At 37.6% G+C, this 24,658-nt stretch overlaps 1 protein-coding gene across 2 annotated transcripts in view; it reads right to left on the bottom strand.

Moving 5' to 3' along the window:
* Positions 1 to 781: 781 nt before the first annotated feature.
* The window catches only part of LOC133531228 (irregular chiasm C-roughest protein-like), a 95,363-nt gene continuing 71,486 nt past the window's right edge, over positions 782 to 24,658 (bottom strand). The window contains exons 16-22 of one of the 2 annotated variants that reach the window (XM_061869374.1): positions 23,503 to 23,670; positions 20,658 to 20,761; positions 8,752 to 8,900; positions 6,294 to 6,473; positions 5,860 to 5,966; positions 5,480 to 5,585; positions 782 to 5,016 (exon numbers count right to left, since the gene is read on the bottom strand). In XM_061869374.1, coding sequence (XP_061725358.1) covers positions 4,967 to 5,016; positions 5,480 to 5,585; positions 5,860 to 5,966; positions 6,294 to 6,473; positions 8,752 to 8,900; positions 20,658 to 20,761; positions 23,503 to 23,670 — 864 coding nt within the window. In that variant the 3' untranslated portion in view covers positions 782 to 4,966. The remainder of the gene's footprint in view (positions 5,017 to 5,479; positions 5,586 to 5,859; positions 5,967 to 6,293; positions 6,474 to 8,751; positions 8,901 to 20,657; positions 20,762 to 23,502; positions 23,671 to 24,658) is intronic. The other variant, XM_061869375.1, reaches the window with a different exon arrangement.

Raw genomic sequence — 24,658 nt, 5'->3', positions numbered from 1 at the left:
ATCCTCACCTATGGTGCCCAAACCTGGTCATTAACTGAGGCGCAAAAATCACGGCTCAAGGTTTGTCAAAGAGCAATGGAGCGGAGTATCCTGGGTATCCGAAGATCAGACAGGGTGAGGAACACAGAGCTTCGCTCCAAAACCCGTGTCGTCGATGTTGGGATGAAGACCGCCAGGCTTAAGTGGGACTGGGCTGGACATGTCTGCCGGATGAATGATGACAGATGGGCTAAAATAGCCACTAGCTGGCATCCCCGGTGTAGTCGTGGCAGAGGCAGACCGAGAAAGAGATAGCGGGACGACTTGGATGCGTTTCAGCGGGACTGGCGGGACCTTGCTCAGCACAGGGAGGATTGGAAAGCTAGAGGGGAGGCCTTTGCCCAGCAGTGGGACACACAAATAGGCTATTAAAAAAAAAATATATATATCACCTAAAAAATTCAACCCGAATATGTACCATCAGCCGTAAAAGTGCATGACAACTTTATCAATGAATTCATTCATAATTTTCCATGCAATTTCGCAGCTCACTGTCCCTATCTCTATATTTTTGTCGTGTAATTTATATTATTAGCATTTTTCCACTTTACTTTTGGCATTGAATGCTATTTCGATAAGCAAATAAATATGTCCTAGTCAAAAAATCTTATATTTTATTTATGAATCATGAAATTGATATTCAGAACTGTAATGTACCTATTATTTTTATTGCATTATCCAATAAAGTAACTTAAATACTTTTATTCACGAAGGCAATGTTTCTTACCGAAAAAAACCGTAAAATTATTATAATATTAATATGTCTCACGACAGTTTACATTCCAGTGAAAAAATACAACGGCACCATTTATTATGCGTTATTAATTATACTTATAGCAACATACATTAATTATTTACGATTTGGACAACAAAACGGAACACGAATATCCTCGTCCTGCCCAGTGTGATTTTTAAAGGACATATTCCAGTTTTAGCAAATTATGAATAAAAGGGTTTGATAGGTTGAGGTTACAGTGAAAATTCTTATTTTATACTTAAAACGTGAAACAAAGGAAAATCAACTCTATTTTCCAAATAATATGGTTTAAATTTCAATGGCTTACACTGAGTATGGTGGGCAGTACGAGGTAGTATTTCATAAGTAATCAATACAATCAAGGTTAAACGAGACTTGACATTGAAAAGTTCTTGTCATTAGGAGTGAATAATGTTCTGTAATTTAGAGGGTAGTCGCCGAAAAGTTTGCTATTATTTTAATTAACAGTTTTACTTTTGATCACTTACAATTTTCACGGCTCGCCTTTGCTTATTCGTAATAGGTGTTATTACACGTAGGTGATCCGTAAATCCTAAATTTTGACATAGGGCTGTATTATACGAACGAAATTAGGCAGTGGTTTTATTCATTTTCTTTTTTTTCGTTTCCTTACAAGTGTAAAAAAAAACATTGTGTGCAACGGGTGATACTTCAAATATTACGAACTGGTGTTAATTAAGTGCTTGCCATCGGCTTCGGGCTTCAATTCACACTCGTCAGTAAGTTATTTTTTACCGCCTTCAATATTTCTCTGATATATATTGTTACCTCGTTTAACGAAATGTTTATTTTTTTTACCAAGTTCAATCTGATCAATCATAGCAGGGCTTGGAACCGGTATTAAAATACCTGTTAATATCGTTCCAAAACTGTTATATTATTTATTTCATCTAAAACCGGTTAATTCATGGAACGCGAACTAAAAAAAGCGGCCTAGTGCGAGTCGGATTCGCCAATACCAATTTTCGGATGAAGTTTGCATGGTAATGCACATCATAATTTTTTTTTTTAGTTTTATCATTCTGTTATTTTAGAAGTTACAGGGGTGGGGGGGGACAGATTTTACCACTTTGGAAGTGTCTCTCGCGCAAACTATTCAGTTTAGAAAAAAAAACGGTATAAGAAACCTCAATATCATTTTTGGGGACCTATCCCTAGATACCCCACACGTATGGGATTGATGAAAAAAAAATTGAATTCGAGTTAAGTATGGGGAAAGTTAGTGTTTTTTTTTCTATTTTTGTGTAAAAATCATAATGCGATTCACAGAATACATCTACTTACCAAGTTTCAAAAGTATAGTTCTTATAGTTTCGGAAAAAAGTGGCTGTGACATACGGATGGACAGACAGACAGACATGACGAATCCATAAGGGTTCCGTTTTTTGCCATTTGGCTACGGAACCCTAAAAATCGTTCTATCTTCCAACCGGTAAAACGGGGAACGGAATTCTATGGTTCGCGGGGAACGATATAATACCAGGTACTCTCATCTCTCGGAGACTCGGTTGAACTCGTTATCATACGTGAAATACATAGCAATACTTACTAGTTCTAAGTTGCTTCGATATTTTCAATTTAACCGGTTAATTTCGTTGAAGAACGAAATGAGAACGTGGCACAAACCGTTATCTCAAAAGAACAGTTTTTTAACCAGTAACCGCAAACGGAAACGAAATCCTTCTCATTCCCGGGTAAATGAACGAAACCGGTTTGAAAAATAAAACGGTTTCCGAGCCCTGATTCATATTTAGATCGTTTTGTATGGAATTTAGGTTGTAAATGGAGTGGATTCATTATACAACCGGATGGTACATTGAATAGAAACACTGAATTACTTAACTGGCGACGTCAATACGGGAAATAATTCTAGGCTCCCAGAATGTTTGAATAGGTATTGAAATCATTAAGAAATTATCGAGAGGTATTGAATTTAGCAATTAATGTAATTGATTTAATTATTCAAGAGGCAAGTAATTGTTTAATTTATAGCTCTAATACAGCGATTTTACTATCGTACTTGTATCCTAACAAGATTTTATTTGGCCTTTGATATGTTGCGAATTTTCAGTGGTACAGTCACGTCTGAAAATATCAATACGAACAAAGTCCCAAAAATATGTATACACGACTTCATTGTGCGTATATTAAGGTTTTTACATATTTTTGACACTTTATCATCCGTATCTATTCGTAGGTGACCGTACTAATTTATTATAATGGCAAAAATACATTGAAAGTCATCAAATGTCACCAATGTATACAAGAAGAAAATATATCGCAATTATAAAAAATTAAAAAAAAGATTTACAAAAAAAAACAAATAGATTGTCAGACATGAAAAAAAAATACTTTGAATACAATAAAACATCAATCAAAATACGAAGGATGGCGTAGGATTCTCAAAAACAATGTTTCGAAATTAGCCGTTAACATAACCGGTACGAGTATTGACATATTATTTGACGATACATAAAGTATGCACATTATTGCCATATGTAAGCTGTTTGTAGCCACACTATCTCTGGGCCAAATAGAATGTTGTCAGCATTTACTAATACAGCGGCGGTATCATGGTCACATTTTTATCATTTGTCATGTCATGCGTCACTTTTGCACTTACATACTTGTTAGAAAGTGACAGGCATGATGACATGACAGCGGATAAAAAATCGACCACTTAACCCCTACAGAACTTTTCGACAAATGAATATAGGCAATGTGAAGGTTAGTCTAATCAGTCTTAGATTAAAATTTGAAATAAAATCCATTTGTAAAGATTGAGCACATTATAAGCGGTAAATATACTATATGTCGATGAAATATTTTACTATAAAATAATATATGAAATAATTTATTAAACTTTGAAGAAAAACACTTTTAATTGACATTGCACTATAAAACGAAATGGAAGAACTGTGCTATTATTTCTGATCAATTTGCCCTAATAATTTAATATAAAGATATGTGTATGAGATATGGAAATGGCACATTTTCGTAGATAAATTAAAGCTTAAGTTTATAACTAGGTGGAAATTCGAAAGCTGGTAAGTATAAAATGTAACTTTTAGCAGTTATTATACATAGGCCACACTCACTTACAAATGTAAAAACATGGTGTAAAAACCAGCCACGGCAATGCATTTACAAAATGATCTCAGCTTATACTTAAACAGAAAGTTTTACAATTTTACAGTATAATAACCTAAATACGCAATATCTTTTATTGCTAACATAGCGTCTTTTAGCGTCGAAGTCTAGTCAGCGCTATGGAAAATAGCGTCGCTGCGCAGTTGCGTCAACACTGCGTCGAGCAGCAGCCATAGAGTTGACTAGACGCCGACGCTCGGGAGACGCTAGTGTGGAGTGGGTGGCCCTTACAATTATTATTTGGGAACATAGCGATAGGCGCACCAATTGCATATGATTTTAGTTGTTTAATTGACAAAGAAAAATAACTGTAAAAACAATTCACAGAAAAGAAAGTGATATCCGTGTGAAATTGTAAAACCACTGCATAAGAAGTTATAAGTCTGAAATTATGTAATTAAAGGTATTTACAAAGAGAATAAAAATGTTGTCAATTCTGTCATCTAAGAAAAACAAATCGAAACTATGTAATTTTTCTTGTAGAATACAGAATAACATGATTTTAATGACACTTACATTTGTAACAGTTACAATAAACATATTAGAAATAATGAAGATAAACTAATTTTGCTTGATACATCAAACTATATATAATTAGTTACATATATCTATATCTATTCTGAAATATAATTACAAATAGCAACAAGAACCTCAGTCGGATATTTGGAATTGACTTTTTACAAAATGTTTTAATTCTTAAAAATTTAACACACGCACTTTTGAAAGTCACTTTTAGTGTCCTTGAAAATTGACGAAGTAAGAATACAGTTTTCAAACTGATTCTCGTAACATTTTTTAAACCAACCTTTTGACACTAGTTTTTTTAACAAAAACAACAGTTAATGTCCTTTTTCATAATTTTATTATCTAGTGACCACGATTATAGTCAAATGTGTATGGTGTCAGGTGATCAGATATTAACAACCAGAATTTTTCCTCATTATTCATTCACTGTCACTACTTTCTAAAATATTTTGGTAAATGTTTTTAACACTTTTATTACACGTGTGTCGCTAGTGGAGATTGTAGACCATTACCTGAAAAAGATACTAATGTTATACTAATATTAATAATCTGTGAAATGTGTTCATCTTAAAATGACTGATAAACAATCATTTTTTGACCAATTCTTTAGATTGGTATTATGACAAAAAAAAAGTAAAAAATATAAAATTAAACAACTAAAATATCTACTGAAATCTTCTAGTTAAAAACTTGTGCTAAACAAGTGAATGGTTACTTTCATATATTTATTTTGTATTGGAAGCAGAAATAAAAGAACTTAATTAGGAAATTCGACTTTATTTTTAAAAGCAGGAGCACCTAAACAGTACAAATTGGGGTATCTATATCCTACACTAGCGTCTTTTGAGCGTTGACGTCTAGTCAGCGCTACGAAAAATGGTGTTGCTACGCAGTTGTGTTAACTTCTAGCAGCAGCCATAGATTTGATTAGACACCGACCCTCCGAAGACGCTAGTGAGAGGTCTCTCTAAATGATTTAAAACTTACCTTTCTTGGTAACAGTAACAGCGTTGCTAATAGTTCTATTCGATGGGGCTAGTATGTAGTGAGCGCTGGGCGACTGGGGTGTCGCCGATGACGTTGCTACCCCAATCTAAGAAGAAAAGGGAAACAAAAATAAGAATTCTTATATTTTAATGGTTTTTTGGAAGTTGGTACAAATAAAATACGTACAAATTCTACGTACAAAAATATGTGATTTTATCCGTATAATTACTCTCTATTATTTCATAATTATATGATACTATTATTTAAGCTCTATAATGACCCCTAATATATATAATTCCAATAAAAGTTCTTATCGTAGCAAGCCATTTCAATCACCTCTCACATCACAATACAATGTAAGCCTAAAACTATAAACTCACCGCCAGTTGCGTGCTATCCGTAGACATTGTAGAAGTCGTTATAGGGCTAGTTGCGCACTGTGGAGACGCTAAACTAGTCGGTGACGTGATCGAATGTGATGAAGTACCTACAAATGGATTGAAAACTATGTTATAATAATAAGAGTACAGCGTTTAAATTATTCTGGTTATTTTACTTTTTCCTATCAACACCCCACCCAAACCAACCACACTCTAAAAATCGATAGAAAATTGTAAAAATAATTATAGTAATAGTTTTTTTTTCATCTTTATTTTAAAAGACACAATTCAGAGTGAGATTTACAAACAGAATCTGTACACAACTTTTCTTAAACTAGATTAAACAGTTTCAATAGTTCCCAGATACAAACTGCTTTTACAACAGAATTTGGACATTACGAATTTACACAGATGCCTTTGGGTCTTAAACTCACCTGACGGCATCACCACGGAACTTCGCACAGACGAATAAGGTGGTGGCGCAGGAGTAGATGCAGGCTTCGCTGTGTTTACAGTGAAGCCTAAAGCCCCTGATCGTAGATGGGGATTGCCGTATGTAGCAGCGTAGCGGACGTCAATTCCTTGGATGATGCCACCGTTTGGTACCCGACTCACTAAAGAAAATAAGTTTTTTTTGGTCATTCATTTTGTGAATTGTAGCTAATTTAATATAAATAATATAAAAAACACCGTTATTGGTGGTTGATTAGACCAATGCGAGAACAAACAGAGCCTGACAAGAGAAGTTCTGTGCTACTGCTTTTTGCGTTGCGTTTTGTCATCAGTTTGGTCTCGATTGTGTCACGAACTAGATCACATCGCAAATCATAGTAGTAGTTGTATTGCTGTTTCTTTTTTTGTTTTCCTTTATTGAGGTTTTAAGGGACGGAAAAATAATACATGCCGCGTAGATACCAGTAAGAAACGAGTCAGGTATTTTAATTTTAATTTATTTATTTATTTATTTTATTTTAGTACATGGAAAACCAACAGCGCTATATATATCTAGAACTTCCAATAGAATTACAGAGCCAATTACAGGTTCTCACTTATAGAAATACAATAAAAAAATAATATAATTATAAAAATAATAATATAATTAATATAGGTAATTATAATATAATATAATTTTTATTAACATGGGTTTTGAATTCCCTTTAAAATAGCTTAAAGAGTGATTTGAAGTAAGTTTAAACATTTTTAATAATTTCAACAACAGAATTTTGTCCCAAAACGTTTCAAATATCAAATATCAAACATTTATTCAGCAAATAGGCCACAGGGGCACTTTTGCATGTCCATTTTTACAAACAATAAATAAATAAAAAAACAATTACAAATATCGAATCTATGAAATAATAAATACTTTATTAGAGATGTATACTGTCTCTAAATGTCTAATTACACAAAAAAAACTATAATAAAAAAATAAAACCATAAAATACTAAAATTCTTTAGAGATTTGCTAGTTGTACGAAAAGTATAAACTTTTTTAGCACTTAAGAACACAAAACAGTGTTTCCATAAACTAATAACAGTTAAAATGATTTCATCAGGGACTTAAACAATGTCTTTCTAATGTAATAGTCTGCAAAAATTTAGTAAAAGCTTATTTTCAATATAAAATTTAGTAATGGATTTATATTCAAGGGTATTTCGGTCAAAATACCGAATTTATTTTGAACTTTGTAGCTTATTCATTATTTTGGACTAAACATTAGGTACTGAAAATTATCTTTTATTGTAGTTAAAGTTAGCAACCGAAACAAAAAGAAATGGTAAACCTACTTTAATGGTTTTTCTTCAACAAAGTATAGTGTTGTGATTGTCACAAATGAAAAAGTAGACACTTTTTCATTTAAATTAGCTGGAAATAATTTTTAATTTGATACAAAGAAGAACCACTCTAATTAAAGTCCTGTTATATTACGGATATATCGACCTCTTTTGATCTTAAGTAGCAAAATAAAAACATGATAAAGGTTTTCCCAAAACTCGTTAGTAAAATATTTATAACACCTAATTTTAATGATAATAGCACGTATTAATTTGTTATCTAAATATTTACATATATTAACACGTTTTAGCTTCGAATATTATAATGACATTATAAATCAGGATCAATCTAATGTGAACTGTACTTAAAAACTAAATTTCAGAAGAGCTAATCAAAACAATCGATTTATACCTAAAGTTTTGCTATGGAATCAGCCCGAATAATGCGAAACTTGAATCAAAAACGGACGAGTGTTTTTAAAAGTGGAATCTTGGCCAAGGTACTAAAGCGCAGGCATTAAGGTAAACAAACTTTGCTACCGAGTCAAACAACATTTTCACCATACCAACGCGAAGAAAGTAAAATAGTTATTCGTTTTACAAGGGGGCAAAGTTGTTGTTTAACCGCTCGTGCCAATATTGATACCCGAGCAAGCGAAAGATTCCAAAATTAAACCACGCGCATAGCGAGTCGTTCGAAAAGTGGAATATTAAGGGTTACTAGTGTTTTAAGGCACGAGGGTTAAACAAAATTTGCCACCGCAACACACAAAATTTTTCACCACACCAACGCGAGGAAAACAATTATTACTAACTGTTAAACCAAATCAAATCCAAGTAATGTTGCCACTCTTATGTATAAAATGCGATTTTCTTATCAGTAAGAATAAAGAAAACCTTTACAATCTGGTGTGGCAAACAAAAATTTATTAACCCGTTTCTAGGGTTTATTAACTAGGTATGTGTCTTCTCAAGGCTTTGATTTAAAACAGATTTTTATAAAATAACCTTAACTTAAAGCTGACCAGGACCAAAGTCGGTGGAAGAAAACGGTTCAAGCCCTACACCCAGCAGGGCGTAACAGGAGAAAAAACTTAAATAAAAAAATAATCTTACCTTCAGTGGTCGGCAACCCAAGGTTGTTCAACGCGTTGCTGCTATCCTGCCTTTTGCGTTGCAGAGAATTGTTCTGCGACCCATTCCCAGGGTTAAATTGCACTGTAGAAGACGTATCCACGCTCCTTGGAAGACTTCCATTAACAGATCTACAACAAAAATTGAGTCCCATGAACCCGCTGTCGAAAAAACCGCTCCCATACAAGTTTTTTCGAATCGAAATTACACATCTCGATATGTTATCCCGTAAAGGATTCTAATCGGATGCGCGTTACTGCATAATATCGAATAATATAATTTTCATCACACTTGCTCGAAAAAGATCTTATTTCAGGTATACTGAAAGACCAAGGCATGATGATATTGTTCTCGCGGGAGTTATGGATTGTGAAAAAAGCTATAATTCTCGAGGGAGTTATAGCTTTTTTAAATTGTGTCTCTAATTCATACGAACCAAGTATGTATAAATGAGTTGTACTTTTAAAATTCTGACGTTTATAATTTAAGTTTAATGTTTAAGTAATAGTTATAATTTAAGTTTGTATTTATGTTAAAAAAAACCGGCCAAGTGTGAGTCGGACTCGCACAAGAAGGGTTCCGTAACATTATCTATAAAAACGGTCACCCATCCAAGTACTGACCCTTTTTTTTTTTTTTTTTTTTAAGAGGGGAAATGCATTACGCATACCACCCAGGCGCGGGGACGGGCCTGGGGTGGTTATGTGGGACTCCCATATAGGCTTGTAATAGGTGTGGGTGAGCTCTGGATATGGAGAAGATCCGATTCTATTATTGTTAAAGACCGTTTCCATAGAAGGAAACGTGTTTCTATGGAGTGATCCAGAACTCACCAAACTTCACTACTGAAAAGTTCACAAATACCTTCGGCTAACTACAATCATAGATAGGGTCGCGGTTCAGGCCACTATGGAGTGAGAATAGGTATCCAAAAATTTAAGGTAGGACGCCAGGATACTATCCTCATCAAGCGCATGACATATCCAAATGAAAATCCCAAATTTATTTAATACACACCTTTATTCCTTAAATATATATGACCCGCTACGGTCAACACGAGTTATTTATTAGTAAATAAGTAATACTAAATACTTCTTAGTGACACCACTATTTCTTGAAATTTACACTAAATACATCATAGACATCTCTGTGTCTACGGACAACAATATCAAAATTTGTCTTCCTAACATAACACTGTCTAAAGTAAAAGTTATGCCCCAACCTCCGGGGATGTTTAGCAGTAAGCAATTGCTCACAGGGATTACAGGTTACCTGTTCAGCATAAAGGGTCCATATTTAACTAAAGGTATATCATAAAAGTCTTAACTTCACGGACACTGCCAAGAAGAACGCTGCCACCGGATGGCACAGCCTTAGAGAACCAGGGTCCAGATAAAACCAGGGTCCAGAAAAAAAACCAGGGTCCAGGAAAAACCCTAAGAACAAAGAAAATGTTCTAGGTTAAAAAATTATGTTTTAACACGTTTAGTTTTATAGAAAAATTATATTTTAAACTGAGGCACAGCGCGATTTAAATTACGGCAATGAAGCGATTAAATGACTTACCGGGGTTTATGCCGGGTCCATTATTTCCTATACCAACGACGGCGCCTGCAGACCGCGTGGCAAGACGAAGAGGTGGTTGACGTTACATTAGGTTTTGCTGGAAAATCCACATAAAACACTATATTAACCCATTTGCGAAAGGACACACTACCTCCGCCTTTCCTTCTTTATATATTTAAAAAGTGTGGAAACTCACCAAGTTATGTTAAATTGAAGGAAAAAGATTAGCAGCCGCCATTTTAGGTAGGCTCTAAGACGCTAAATTATGCACATTTTGGGACGAGCTGTAACAAAATTACATTAACGATTACTGACTTGAATTTACCACAGTTTTAGGAAATAAAACCTTCAAGTAGGTTACATACCCCTAAGATTGATTGCCGAAAGATTTTCTAATATCCTTCACATCTTGAAGATCGATCGAACAATGATTTATCAAAATTCCAATCCGAGAAACCATAGACAAACTGATGAATGAAAACCTACCCATTCAATGGTTACCACGACTGACCGGTTTGACTCTCAGAATAATTCGAAACATCAACAATAAAAAGAGTTACTCATTTTGGAAGCAAATAATACGGACTTTATTAATAATTGGAAATTATAAAAAGATAAAAGAACCACAAGTATATGTTTACTGTCGTACAACAAGTGTGACCGACCGTCTGTTACGGAACCATGGACAAAAAAAAAAACCAAATGACATTGACAGCCGTCAGTGTCTACCGCTGAAATAAACAACTGCTCGGTTTTATCGAAATCATACTGTTAATACGTGGTATTTCTATGTTTTAAAATGTATTTCAATTGTGAAATGTATATATCCCAACGCAAACAAAGTGCCTGTGTCCTAGCACAACGCAGGAACACGACATGGATGCGCAAAATGCAACGGAGTGAACGCACAGACTGACCTACCGCTCCGGTAAGTTTTGTCCACTCAATATAGCTAAAAGCGTATATGTAAAGTTGAAAATAACACTACAGGTCTCAGTCCTTGACTGACCCACTATGACATCCGTGTCGAAGACATTTCAACTACCAAATCTTACCAAAACAAACATACCATTTTCTAACCTATAAAGTACCTATACAATATGCTACTCAGCTGTTTATAACACTGGGTGGATACCCCAAAGTGTTACAGTTCATCTTTAGTTGGGTTAAAAAAAAAATTTTTCAAAAAAAAAATTTTTTTTTTTTTAATGCTATACGCCCAATAGGAAGTGAACACCTTAACCTACGAAACGTAAATAAGAAACCATAGATAATCTATAAAGAAAAACAAGTCTTATAACCAAAGTTATACCTATGACTTGGTGAATGATCAGTTCGACCAAGGAAATCTAATGACTAATTTTGGTTCGAACCTTCTTATTCCTAGTGCGCGCTTTCCTAAACCTAAAAGAAAACGTCAAAGACGGCAACGTTAACAACCTTCCCTTTATTAAAGAAATTGCCTATCACCGACAGTAGTGGAAATATGTAACAAGCTGCATTCTCTAGCTATTACACAATTCCTAAAATTACAAACAAAAGTTCAGTTACAGTACAAAGTTTAGCGAGAACGTAGTCCCTTTTTCAACAATTAATAATATTTCATGTAATAGGCCCGTTTAGGGTTTATAACTTAAAAATAATAAATTATAAGTAAAGTAAGTTTCTGCAGTTTATTCAGATTATTTAAAGTTTTATGTCTTTATAAGGACACATGAAAGATTAATGTTGGTCCGTGTGCACCCGGTACCAATAAAAAACAAAAACATGGAACAAATACCTAGTCTGATGAAAACCAGCTTGTGCCAGGCTGCATTCAGTTTAGTAGGTACGTTCAATATTTAGTATCACATAGGATATTTACAAGTGTAAGTATCCAATTGGTGTTAAGACGAGTACCGCTAGGAAGACGGCTCGGCTTCACCGGGACGTACAATGTCTTTTATATAGAAGTTACCTAGAAGTTTTCCTTCTAAGGATTTTAAAGAGTAAACAAGAGGACTCAATTTTTTATGAATGACACATTTGTCATAACGGGGCGCTAATTTAGCAGAAAAATGTTTTGCTGCATTTGACAATGGGAAACATCTTTTATAAACGATTTGTCCTTCTTCCAGTTCTACGTGACGCTTCCTCATGTTATAATACCTAGCGTTACGTTCATGGGAGGCAATCAACGAGTTACGCACCTTTTGAAATACAGTTTTGAGCTCTTTAAGTCTTTCAGAAAAAGCACCACTGGTATCTAATTCGAGCGCGTTTTGATCTATGGGACCTTCGCTATTATAAAGGGAACCATCTAGAATCATTTGACGACCATGTGTTAAGAAATACGGTGTATTTTTAGTTACTTCGTGACGAGCTGTATTCAATGCACATTGTATTTCCGATACGTTCTTATCCCAGTTACGGTGATCAGAACGCACGTATGAGGCAATGGTTCTTACTAGTTCACGGTTCACTCGTTCCGTTTGATTCGTCTGAGGATGATACCTAGGGTTATAGAAAATATGAGGGACATCATATTTGGACATTAAGTCTCGAAAGTCTTTGGAAGTAAATTGAACACCATTGTCGCAGAATATATATTTAGGAACCCCATGTATAAGAAATATCCCTTTTTCCATACACTTAACGATAGCTTTAGCAGTTATGTTGCGTAGTGGAAACAAAGTCACATACTTACTGAAATAATCAGCACATACGAAGAGATACTGATTTCTCAGATAAGATGGAGGAAAGGGACCAAGAATATCACAAGATATTGCTTCGCCTGGCGACGATATACGTCGTGGATTACCCATCAAACCAGGACGAGCTAAGTTAACAGGTTTATAAGTTTTACAAATTTCACAAGAGTTATAAATAATTTCCCTAACAATACGAGATTCGTTAGGAGATTGAAAATCATCATCTGACCCAGACGACGCAGAAGAGCCTTGCTCATTCAACCGATCTAATAAAGAAGTAATTAATGTTTTCAACAGAAGTACCGCTTCGGTCTCCTGAGGTAACCGTGAAACACGACACAAAAGATATTTGCATCGCGAGGATAGTCTATCAATCGCCGACGCCGTTAAGTCTCCCTTCGCTTCTAAACCTATCTCCTCTACCTTACGTTGGCAGAGCTCCAATTCGGCAACTTCGTTACTTATTAACAAGTCCTGGCACTTCAAACTACCCTTTTTGGCTAAATCTGCAGTCTGTTTTAACGCATGACATAAGCTGGACCGACGCGATATAGGATTAACCGGAAGTCTGCGAATCGCCAGTTCATGTGCCATTTCGTCTTTATGTAAATGTATGATTTTACATCCCGCATTTAGGAAATCCATTTTTTAAGATTGATATTTAATATCAGAAGTAAGTCAGTGTCAAGTTTTGAATTGTAATATTTTAAAGTAAGTTAAAACTTTATTAGATTTTAACCCTTTTAAAGTATTTTAAAATAGTGAGAAAATTTCTCTTATGTAAGGCTAATTATTTAGCGTAGTATAGTTTTATTTATAAGTTGGTTAAATTTATAAGTTTAACCTCCAACTCAAGCAACAATTTAAAACAATAACTTGCAATCCCTTTTACATAAAATAACCTTAATACTAAAATAATGCAAAAATGTTTCACTTGGACATGTCATACTCCATAGGCCCCACGTTGGGCGCCACTGTAATAGGTGTGGGTGAGCTCTGGATATGGAGAAGATCCGATTCTATTATTGTTAAAGACCGTTTCCATAGAAGGAAACGTGTTTCTATGGAGTGATCCAGAACTCACCAAACTTCACTACTGAAAAGTTCACAAATACCTTCGGCTAACTACAATCATAGATAGGGTCGCGGTTCAGGCCACTATGGAGTGAGAATAGGTATCCAAAAATTTAAGGTAGGACGCCAGGATACTATCCTCATCAAGCGCATGACATATCCAAATGAAAATCCCAAATTTATTTAATACACACCTTTATTCCTTAAATATATATGACCCGCTACGGTCAACACGAGTTATTTATTAGTAAATAAGTAATACTAAATACTTCTTAGTGACACCACTATTTCTTGAAATTTACACTAAATACATCATAGACATCTCTGTGTCTACGGACAACAATATCAAAATTTGTCTTCCTAACATAACACTGTCTAAAGTAAAAGTTATGCCCCAACCTCCGGGGATGTTTAGCAGTAAGCAATTGCTCACAGGGATTACAGGTTACCTGTTCAGCATAAAGGGTCCATATTTAACTAAAGGTATATCATAAAAGTCTTAACTTCACGGACACTGCCAAGAAGAACGCTGCCACCGGATGGCACAGCCTTAGAGAACCAGGGTCCAGATAAAACCAGGGTCCAGAAAAAAAAACCAGGGTCCAGGAAAAACCCTAAGAACAAAGAAAATGTTCTAGGTTAAAAAATTATGTTTTAACACGTTTAGTTTTATAGAAAAATTATATTTTAAACTGAGGCACAGCGCGATTTAAATTACGGCAATGAAGCGATTAAATGACTTACCGGGGTTTATGCCGGGTCCATTATTTCCTATACCAACGACGGCGCCTGCAGACCGCGTGGCAAGACGAAGAGGTGGTTGACGTTACATTAGGTTTTGCTGGAAAATCCACATAAAACACTATATTAACCCATTTGCGAAAGGACACACTACCTCCGCCTTTCCTTCTTTATATATTTAAAAAGTGTGGAAACTCACCAAGTTATGTTAAATTGAAGGAAAAAGATTAGCAGCCGCCATTTTAGGTAGGCTCTAAGACGCTAAATTATGCACATTTTGGGACGAGCTGTAACAAAATTACATTAACGATTACTGACTTGAATTTACCACAGTTTTAGGAAATAAAACCTTCAAGTAGGTTACATACCCCTAAGATTGATTGCCGAAAGATTTTCTAATATCCTTCACATCTTGAAGATCGATCGAACAATGATTTATCAAAATTCCAATCCGAGAAACCATAGACAAACTGATGAATGAAAACCTACCCATTCAATGGTTACCACGACTGACCGGTTTGACTCTCAGAATAATTCGAAACATCAACAATAAAAAGAGTTACTCATTTTGGAAGCAAATAATACGGACTTTATTAATAATTGGAAATTATAAAAAGATAAAAGAACCACAAGTATATGTTTACTGTCGTACAACAAGTGTGACCGACCGTCTGTTACGGAACCATGGACAAAAAAAAAAACCAAATGACATTGACAGCCGTCAGTGTCTACCGCTGAAATAAACAACTGCTCGGTTTTATCGAAATCATACTGTTAATACGTGGTATTTCTATGTTTTAAAATGTATTTCAATTGTGAAATGTATATATCCCAACGCAAACAAAGTGCCTGTGTCCTAGCACAACGCAGGAACACGACATGGATGCGCAAAATGCAACGGAGTGAACGCACAGACTGACCTACCGCTCCGGTAAGTTTTGTCCACTCAATATAGCTAAAAGCGTATATGTAAAGTTGAAAATAACACTACAGGTCTCAGTCCTTGACTGACCCACTATGACATCCGTGTCGAAGACATTTCAACTACCAAATCTTACCAAAACAAACATACCATTTTCTAACCTATAAAGTACCTATACAATATGCTACTCAGCTGTTTATAACACTGGGTGGATACCCCAAAGTGTTACAGGCTGATGAGACCCATGGTTTACCCACTAAAACCCCTCTGTTGCCGCCTCAGTGCTATAGGGCGAGGTCCCAGGAACGCCGAAGTACTCTTCCGCGACCTCGCCAGCGACCGTCCGTACTCGGACTCGACTCGTGGAATCACCCCTCCACCTCAGTGAGCGCGTTGATAAACGTCGCGCCCGCCCACGCGGGGACCCTAGTGTAGGCGGCAGATGTCCCCGAGCCTGCCGCCCACAGGTACCCTTATGGGGGTAATCGGCGGTCGTATGCCAACCGCCGCCGCCCCACGCGCTTGCGGCGCATTGGCTGAGAGGCCGGATCCTCCTCCCTGCCGCGCTCCGCCGCCTCCTTCTGCGCCATCACGTCCTCGCAGAAGGAGGCTACAGCTTCCCATCGCCTCTCCCCACCAATCATGGCTCTTACCACCGCAGGCAAGGAAAGGTCTCTACCTACTACAGCCACGAGTGCGGCCCGCTGCTCTGCCCACGCTGGGCACACCGCCAGCGTGTGTAACGCCGTATCTTCAGCGTCGCCGCAGTCGTGACACTGCATTGTCGGTTCCCGTCCCGCCCTCCTACACAGGTATCTCCCGAAGCAACCATGCCCCGAGAGGACCTGGGTAAGGTGGAAGGAGAGGAGCCCCCCCTTTCTTCCGATCCATCTCTCCAGGACAGGTCGAATGGCTTCGATGGTCCAGTGGCCGGCGCTAGGCGCCTCCAGTCGCTCTTTCCACTTCTGGAGGAGCACTCGACGGGAGTCAAGTCTCCACCGTCTGACCTCCTCCAGAGGTGGTTGGACCCCCCTGGCCCGCGCCTCGGTGACACGCCAATAAATATCAGCTAACACCGCTGCGTCGAGGTCCCAAGGCGGAGTCCCCGCCAACACGCACGCTGCCCCGTGGGAGACGCTGCGATACGCCCTCGCCATCCTGACCGCCATGACCCGCTGCGGCCTTCGCAATTGGGCCTTATTTTCGGCGGTCAGGGAATCGGCCCAGATGGGCGCGCCGTACAGGGCCATCGACCGCACCACCCCCGCGTACAGTTTCCTACCGCCCACGTTCGGCCCGCCGACGTTGGGTAGAAGTCGGCTAAGAGCCGACGCCGCCCCTATTAGTTTGGGAGCAAGGCCCTCAAAGTGTTTTTTGAACGTCCAACGGCTGTCAAGGACTATGCCCAGGTACCGCATTGTCGACTTGACCGTGATGGACGCTCCCCCCACTATTAGGCTAGAACCCGCCGGAGGGGCCTTCCGGGGCCCATGGAAACACAGGGCCTCAGATTTGTTCAAAGCCACCTCCAGCCCCAGCCTCCTAATTCGGGCCACAACCGACGCCACTCCCGCCGTGGCCCGAATTGATGCCTCCCTGAAGGTGCTGCCGCGAGCCGTCACCAGAGTATCGTCGGCGTAACAGGTCACGCTGACCCCCGGCAAATCCAAGTACTGACCCCGCCCGACGTTGCTTAACTTCGGTGATTGGATGAGAACCTCGAGATTGAAAAGAATATTTATTTTATTCTGTGTTTAGTATTTGTTGTTATAGCGGCAACAGAAATACATAATCTGTGAAAATTTCAACCGTCTAGCTATCAAGATTCATGAGAATATACAGCCTGGTGACAGACGGATGGACGGACGGACGGACGGACAGCGGAGTCTCAGTAATAGGGTCCCGTTTGACCCTTTGGGTACGGAACCCTAAAAAGTATTAAATTTTTTTACACAAGTTTCAATCGTGGCTGAATGCCGGATAGGTCTGTGCTTTCAATGCCTAATGTTTGAAATGTCACTGTATTGAAGAATTATTTCGCATAAAATTTGTTTTTTTCTTCACAAGTGTAATGAAAAACACTGTGTGTAACTCCGGGGGTAAGAATATTGCAAACTCGGGCCTTAGCACCCTCGAGGGGAATTATTACCCTCGTCTCTAATATCTGACTTATCCCACTCGTTGCATAAAGTTCTATTATGCGAGATCTACGCGACTTAGGTCGCTACCCCATATTTTTCGCAATGGATTCGCAACATATGAGTTACTGTCGTTCGCACAGAATGCCATAACCATAACATTCGACCATGGTTATGGCATTCTGTACCCCTAGTGTAAATTTATTCGATATCGAAACGTGACGTACGCTTTTGCGCTAAGTCTCTTTTGTATGTTATTTTGAGTTTCCAAAACGTCCCGCTTGGCGCGCTGTTTCTAATCTGGCAGATCTGGCAGATCTGCAAAACAAGTTTAAGTGAAGACGTCATTTGCAGTGGAAAAACCACCGAAAAGCGACTGGTATTATCAAATGATATATCGTACATAAGTTTCGAAAAACTCATTGATACGAGCCAGAGTTTGAACCCGCGACTTCCAGATTGAAAGCCGCACGTTCTTACCGCTAGGCCACCAACACTTTCCACTTTAAACTAACAAAAATATAACAACGTAAACGTACTCTACATTACTCCAAACATAAACATACTTTCGGGACTAATTCATTCATTTTTAATTCGAATGAGTCACAAATTAGACAACAGAGGCACTAAAATAAATTTGCTCGCAATTGACAGACACAATTCATCAAAACTGTACGCTGACGGGAAGTAATGGTGTCACATTACTCAAATGACTCAAATATACTGGACGTAGATCACTATATACCACTAGATGGCGCATTTAATGCTACTAACATAACCTCTTGCGTCGAATGAAGCGCGGTCCCTATTTCAGTTTATTTTTTATGGAGTAGCTGTCACAAAAAAATATTTTTATATGAAGCCCAAACAAGAAACCTGAAGAAACATTAATATCGTAATTGGATCATCATTCGTCGCGAGATGTATAACTAATACGATATTATGAAACTGGATTTAGTGATTTTATATCACTTAAAAGAGCCAATACTAGTTATGTATCACAATCTCTAATTTATCACTAGATGGAGTATGTAAGGAAACGTTGTAATTTACGCAACATATATATACCTACGCGATGTCTGTCCGTCTGTCGCCAGGCTGTATTTTATGGACCGTGATAGCTAGACAGTTGTAATTTTCATAGATGATGCATTCCTGTTGCCACTATAACAAGAAATACTAAAAAGTACGGAACTCTTGGTGGGCGAGTCTGACTCGCTTTTGTCCCGTTTTTTAGGGTTCCGTAGCCAAATGGCAAAAAACGGAACCCTTATAGATTCGTCATGTCCGTCTGTCTGTCCGATTCTGTCACAGCCACTTTTTTCCGAAACTATAAAAGCTATACTGTTCAAACTTGGTAAGTAGATGTATTCTATGAACCGCATTATGATGTTTACACAAAAATAGAAAAAAACAATTAGTTTTGGGGGTTCCCCATACTTAGAACTGAAACTCAAAAAATCTTTTTTCATCAAACCCATACGCGTCTTTAAAAATGATATTGAGGTTTCTAATATCATTTTTTTCTAAACTGAATAGTTTGCGCGAGAGACACTTCCAAAGTGGTAAAAAGTGTCCCCCCCCCCCCCCCGTAACTTCTAAAACAACAGAATGAAAAATCTAAAAAAATATATGATATACATTCCCATGCAAACTTCCACCGAAAATTGGTTTAAACGAGATCTAGTAAGTAGTTTTTTTTAATACGTCATAAAAATTAAAAAATTTTTTTTTTTTCATCAAACCCATACGTGTGGGGTATCTAGGGATAGGTCTTCAAAAATGATATTTAGGTTTCTAATATCATTTTTTTCTAAACTGAATAGTTTGCGCGAGAGACACTTCCAAAGTGAAAAAATGTGTCCCCCCCCCCTGTAACTTCTAAAATAACAGAATGAAAAATCTAAAAAAAAATATATGATATACATTACCATGCAAACTTCCACCGAAAATTGGTTTAAACCAGATCTAGTAAGTAGTTTTTTTAATACGTCATAAATGGTACGGAACCCTTCATGGGCGAGTCCGACTCGCACTTGGCCGCTTTTTTCTGACTATGACCTTCAGCTCGCTGCCGCTTAAGTAAAAAAGGAACGCCTGGCGTCCGTTGGCTGGTTGGGTGGACGACATTCGGAAGACTGCGGGTCACTTCTGGATGAGATTAGTACAAGTGGCAGGGCAGGGACAAGTGGCTTGCTCAGCAGTGGGCAATAAATGGAAGCATTCTGTAAGTGCGGTATTTCGTGGGAAATAATAAATGACTGCGCCTTACCTTTTTAGGAGTTAATTTGTCCGCACTGAGCGCGCGATTGTACTCGCAAATAATCGGAGGTGTAATGAAATATTCATAGTTTCCATAATTTAGAGCAAATATTGGAGCAAAATAGGACCATTATACGGTAAAGGAAAGTCGCTATGCGCGAAAACTTTCGAACATTGACCCGCTTGTTTACAATTCTATAGCATACGCATAATCCGCTTACAACTTATCTGCTTTGCCTTAAGGTTGAATGCCTTATGGCATTAAGTTCACCTTTTATACAGTGTGTTTTCTTATGTGCAATAAAAATAAAATAAAATAATTATATTGCCGTGCCGCCCATGTCAGCGGTAAATGGTAAATGTCACTGTGCAGGCGGAACAGCGATGTAAAATTATGCGCGTGCAAAAGAGAAAGGAATAGATGGGTGACTGTATGACATTCTTCGAGTATCCTTTAACTGCGGTATTTGGTAGGGGATAATCTATGAGCCTTACCTGTTAGGAGTTAATTTGTCGGTGCTGAGCGTGGGGGATTGTACTCGCAAAGACCCGGGGGTGTAATCGTGGCCGTAATGCACGTAGGTCTGGTAGCCGTTTACCTGCGGACAAAAAAAATATCAAATCGAAGTTACAAGTTTAAAAAAAAAGTAGTAAATCTGAAAACATATTAAATTTTAACCAAAACTTAAAACTACCTACAAAACTAAAACTAACACCTAATATAAAAAGAAACATGGGTGACTTAGCCCAATATGTTTATAAATAATAAATATAAGGACATTATTACACAAATTGACTAAGTCCCACATAAACTCAATTAAGACTTGTATAGGTACTTAGACAACGATGTAACTAAAAATTTACGGTTTTCGCAATTTTTCCTTTATCTGTGCTACCTATATAAGACGTTGCTTCTACCAAATTTCAAGATTCTGAGTTCAAGGGAAGTACTCTGTAGGTTTTGAATCCCTTGCGAGTGTCGAAAATTTGCAGAAATATACGGCATAAACGGCTGTATCTTTTGATTGCGTTGGCTTAGAATTTTTTCACAGCTCCAACGGACAGTAGACCAGAGTATTTGATATATATTCCAGCTTGATACCTCCACGCGTTGAGAAAAAGGGTCTTGACAGACAGACAGACAGACGGACGGACGAACAACAGTGATCCTATAAGGGTTCCGTTTTTTCTTTCGAGGTACGGAACCCTAAAAACCGACCATCTTAGCCCTACAGCGGTGGCATGATGTTTCCGTTTTTATCACTTGCCACTATGCCCGTCACTTTCGCGCTAACATACTTGTTAGAACGTGACAGGCATGGTGACAAATGATAAAGAGCCGACCTTAGCCCTACAGGTCCGACTATTTTATAGTTTCATTAAACTATTTTAAAATAAAGCTCTTGTAAATAAATTTAATAATATTATTACCCGCTTTTAGGGTTTAGGTACAAAAGTTCAGAGCATTTAGAAGTTATCTGGCTAGTCACTGCTAATATTGTTTTAGTTTTCGTAGTTTTAGTATTATAATTAATTGATAGCGTAGTAAAATTTCGAATTAAATTAATTTAGTGAATAATTACTAATATTTAATGTACAAAGTTTATGATGTAATCAAGTACCTATTGCTTGAGCCGCATCACAAAATATTAATTACAGGAGTTTTATAGTTAAAAGGCACGTGGAGTGGTTATTTTTCTATACAAACGTACTTGACTGTTTCTTCTGTGGTTTTTGATCCTAGAGCAATGAGTTTTTGAACACAGATTAACATAACCAGTGTGAGAGCTCTTCAAATATTGCTTAAAATGGCAGGCAATAGACTAGACCGAAAAGAGAGGCGTCATGTTCAAAACTGACATCAATTAACCAATAAAGAAAAGCAGTCTGACACAGATAATTTCATTATTATTTAGATTTCAAAATTTCGTTACAATTGGTTAAGTTTTGGAGGAGTAAGGACAGTCGAGTACGAAACCTCAAGTTTTGGGATTTTGACGGAGGATTTTTCGCTTAAACTGCAGTTGTCCTTTTCGCACTAATTTTAAAATCGGAAGAGGGGCTCAGCGTAAGATCGTGTAAAATCAAAAACTTATATATTTCCTTTACAAAATCGAATGTAAAAAAATTATCCTTGTAACTTTTAGGAAACACTAAAAGTTCAAAACGGCAATCAAACAATTAAACTCTCGAATTGCAATTGATCCTAAATTTCTATTGAAAAGCATTTACATCGCGTTTTCCTTGTAGAACAGAATTGTAATTTTCAAACAAAAAAGACCGGAAAATTCGTCTTTTATGTACACTGAAAGGTTAAATTAATTGAGATCTTTTACGAATTGATTGTCTTAATTTTTTCATAGAAGCGTATTTTCCTGCACTGAATTTGTTTTTTTTTTTTTCATAAAATCATATCCTGTTTTTACTTTGTTTAATAAATACGGAAGTATTTTTGAGCTCCTTGTGTATGAATATAACCTATCTTTAGTAATATAATATCATTGCTCGGTAGACAGAGAATGAAGGACTTAGGAGCAGGCTATCTGGAACCGAAGGAATTTAAGGCGCTGTCTTGAGCTTCATCATCCGACACACGGAGATGATCGAAAAAGGTCTTTAGTAGGCACAAGGTAGCTCTTAAGGAAGGCGATTACACAAAAGATGCCGAAGAGTCGAAGTGTATCTGTCGCAGCCAATTGATTAAATTAGCCAGCTAATTAGACGCCTAGGCCGTTCATTAAATGCAATCTAATGGAATAACTGAAGAATAACTATCCAAATCATTAAGCGCAACGTTTCACCAGATGACTGCACGTAACGTAGTCAATTTGTTAAATTGGACATCGTGAAATGTTTGGTTAGGGTATTTTGTTTAGTTTATTTTCCATATATATATAATATTATTATATTTTATATTGTTTTTTTTTAGGTTAAATTTGTATCACTTGGCTTAGTGAATCAGTTATTTTCAAAGGGCTGACTTTTAATACGCCAATTAAACGTTTAGTGATTCTAGAAGTAGTTCAATAACTATAGGCTTAGGCATCAAATTGGATGCTAGCGTTTAAAGAACGACCAAAGGCGCTGGTCTGCAACAAACGCCGTAGGTCGCGTCCGGCGTGACGCTGTACGCGACGTACAAATGCTTACTATGGAAATGCATTATGGTCTCTCATACACGCCAGATGCCGCGCACGAGTGCCGTGCGCTGCATCTGGCATTCATGGGTTGTACGCCGCATAACGCAGTTATTTCGGAGCATTGTGGCGGTACGGACGTAATCATCTAATTACCTAGCTAGCCCTTGAAACATTCAGTTAAGTTCATCTAAAAAGCTCACCTTGTAACAATCCGCATACGCCGGATCCGTATAGTCATTGCTATATCTATAAGGCTGGTAGTTACTCTGAGTTATAGAGTTGAGTGGCACAGAGCCGGCCAGTGGTATGCCACTGCCGAGCTTCGCGTTGGAGCATAGCGTGCTGTCAGAGCCTGTGTTGGGGTAGTCCTGGGAAAGAAAATGAGTATTAGATCTTAACACGTTCACGGGCAGTCCGTCGATAGACGTAAATGGAGAGCCTCATGATATGGCACCACGTCTGTAGCCGATGATGTTTGACAAACCCGTTATCCCGTCCACAGACGGCGAGTTTTTATAGGATTATAATGGCACATCAAAAGGCTTTCTAGTGTCGCAGCAAAATCTTCAGACTTTATGCATCACCAGTATAAGGCCATGCCGCATGCTGCGGCACGACACGGCTGAGGACGTTACGGCTATAGACGAGATGCCGTATCACGAGCCTCTTCAATGTATGAAGATTGTGGCATAATTTTTTATAGATAATGCAACGTGGCAGTCCGTCCATAGACGAAAAAACGTTTATACGGGATTTACCTGTGCCACATCAGGCAATTTAGAGAATTGTGCTGTGCCCATGAACGTGTTAAGAACATAGTGGACGACCGCTTCATTTGTACGTAGTCCACATTTTCCTCCCTGGATATTGACATAATGGAAAATATTTTTTGCACCTTTAATTGTATATTAACCATAGCTACGCGCGATCATCTACTTTCGTCTTAACAGCTCAATAATAGACATACATAGTCATTTATTAGCTTGCCCTTAACCCATTCATTTGGGGTCGGCGCAGCATGTCTTTTTCTTCATTACCTTTCTATCGCCCGTCATCTCACCATTCACTCGCGTTCATTTTATATCATTTCTCACACAGGGAGATACCATCCGTTGAATTATATGTACAGTATTTAATGAAACAAAGGATTATGTATTTGTACAGTCTATCCACCTTTTCCTCGGTTTTCATCCCTCCACATTCATTCGTAATACCTTTCTTGTCACATGACTTTCGTCCCTCCGCATCACATGCCCATACCATGCTAGGCGATTCGCTCTTACTTTTTCTACTATTGGTGCAACTTTCAGACTTCCTCTTATATACTCATTCCTTATCCTATCCATTCTTGTCACA

Source organism: Cydia pomonella, chromosome 24, assembly GCF_033807575.1.
Source record: "Cydia pomonella isolate Wapato2018A chromosome 24, ilCydPomo1, whole genome shotgun sequence".
NCBI lineage: Eukaryota > Metazoa > Arthropoda > Insecta > Lepidoptera > Tortricidae > Cydia > Cydia pomonella.
Note: the sequence above shows the minus strand (reverse complement) of the source record. Positions and strands in the feature narration are given on the sequence as shown.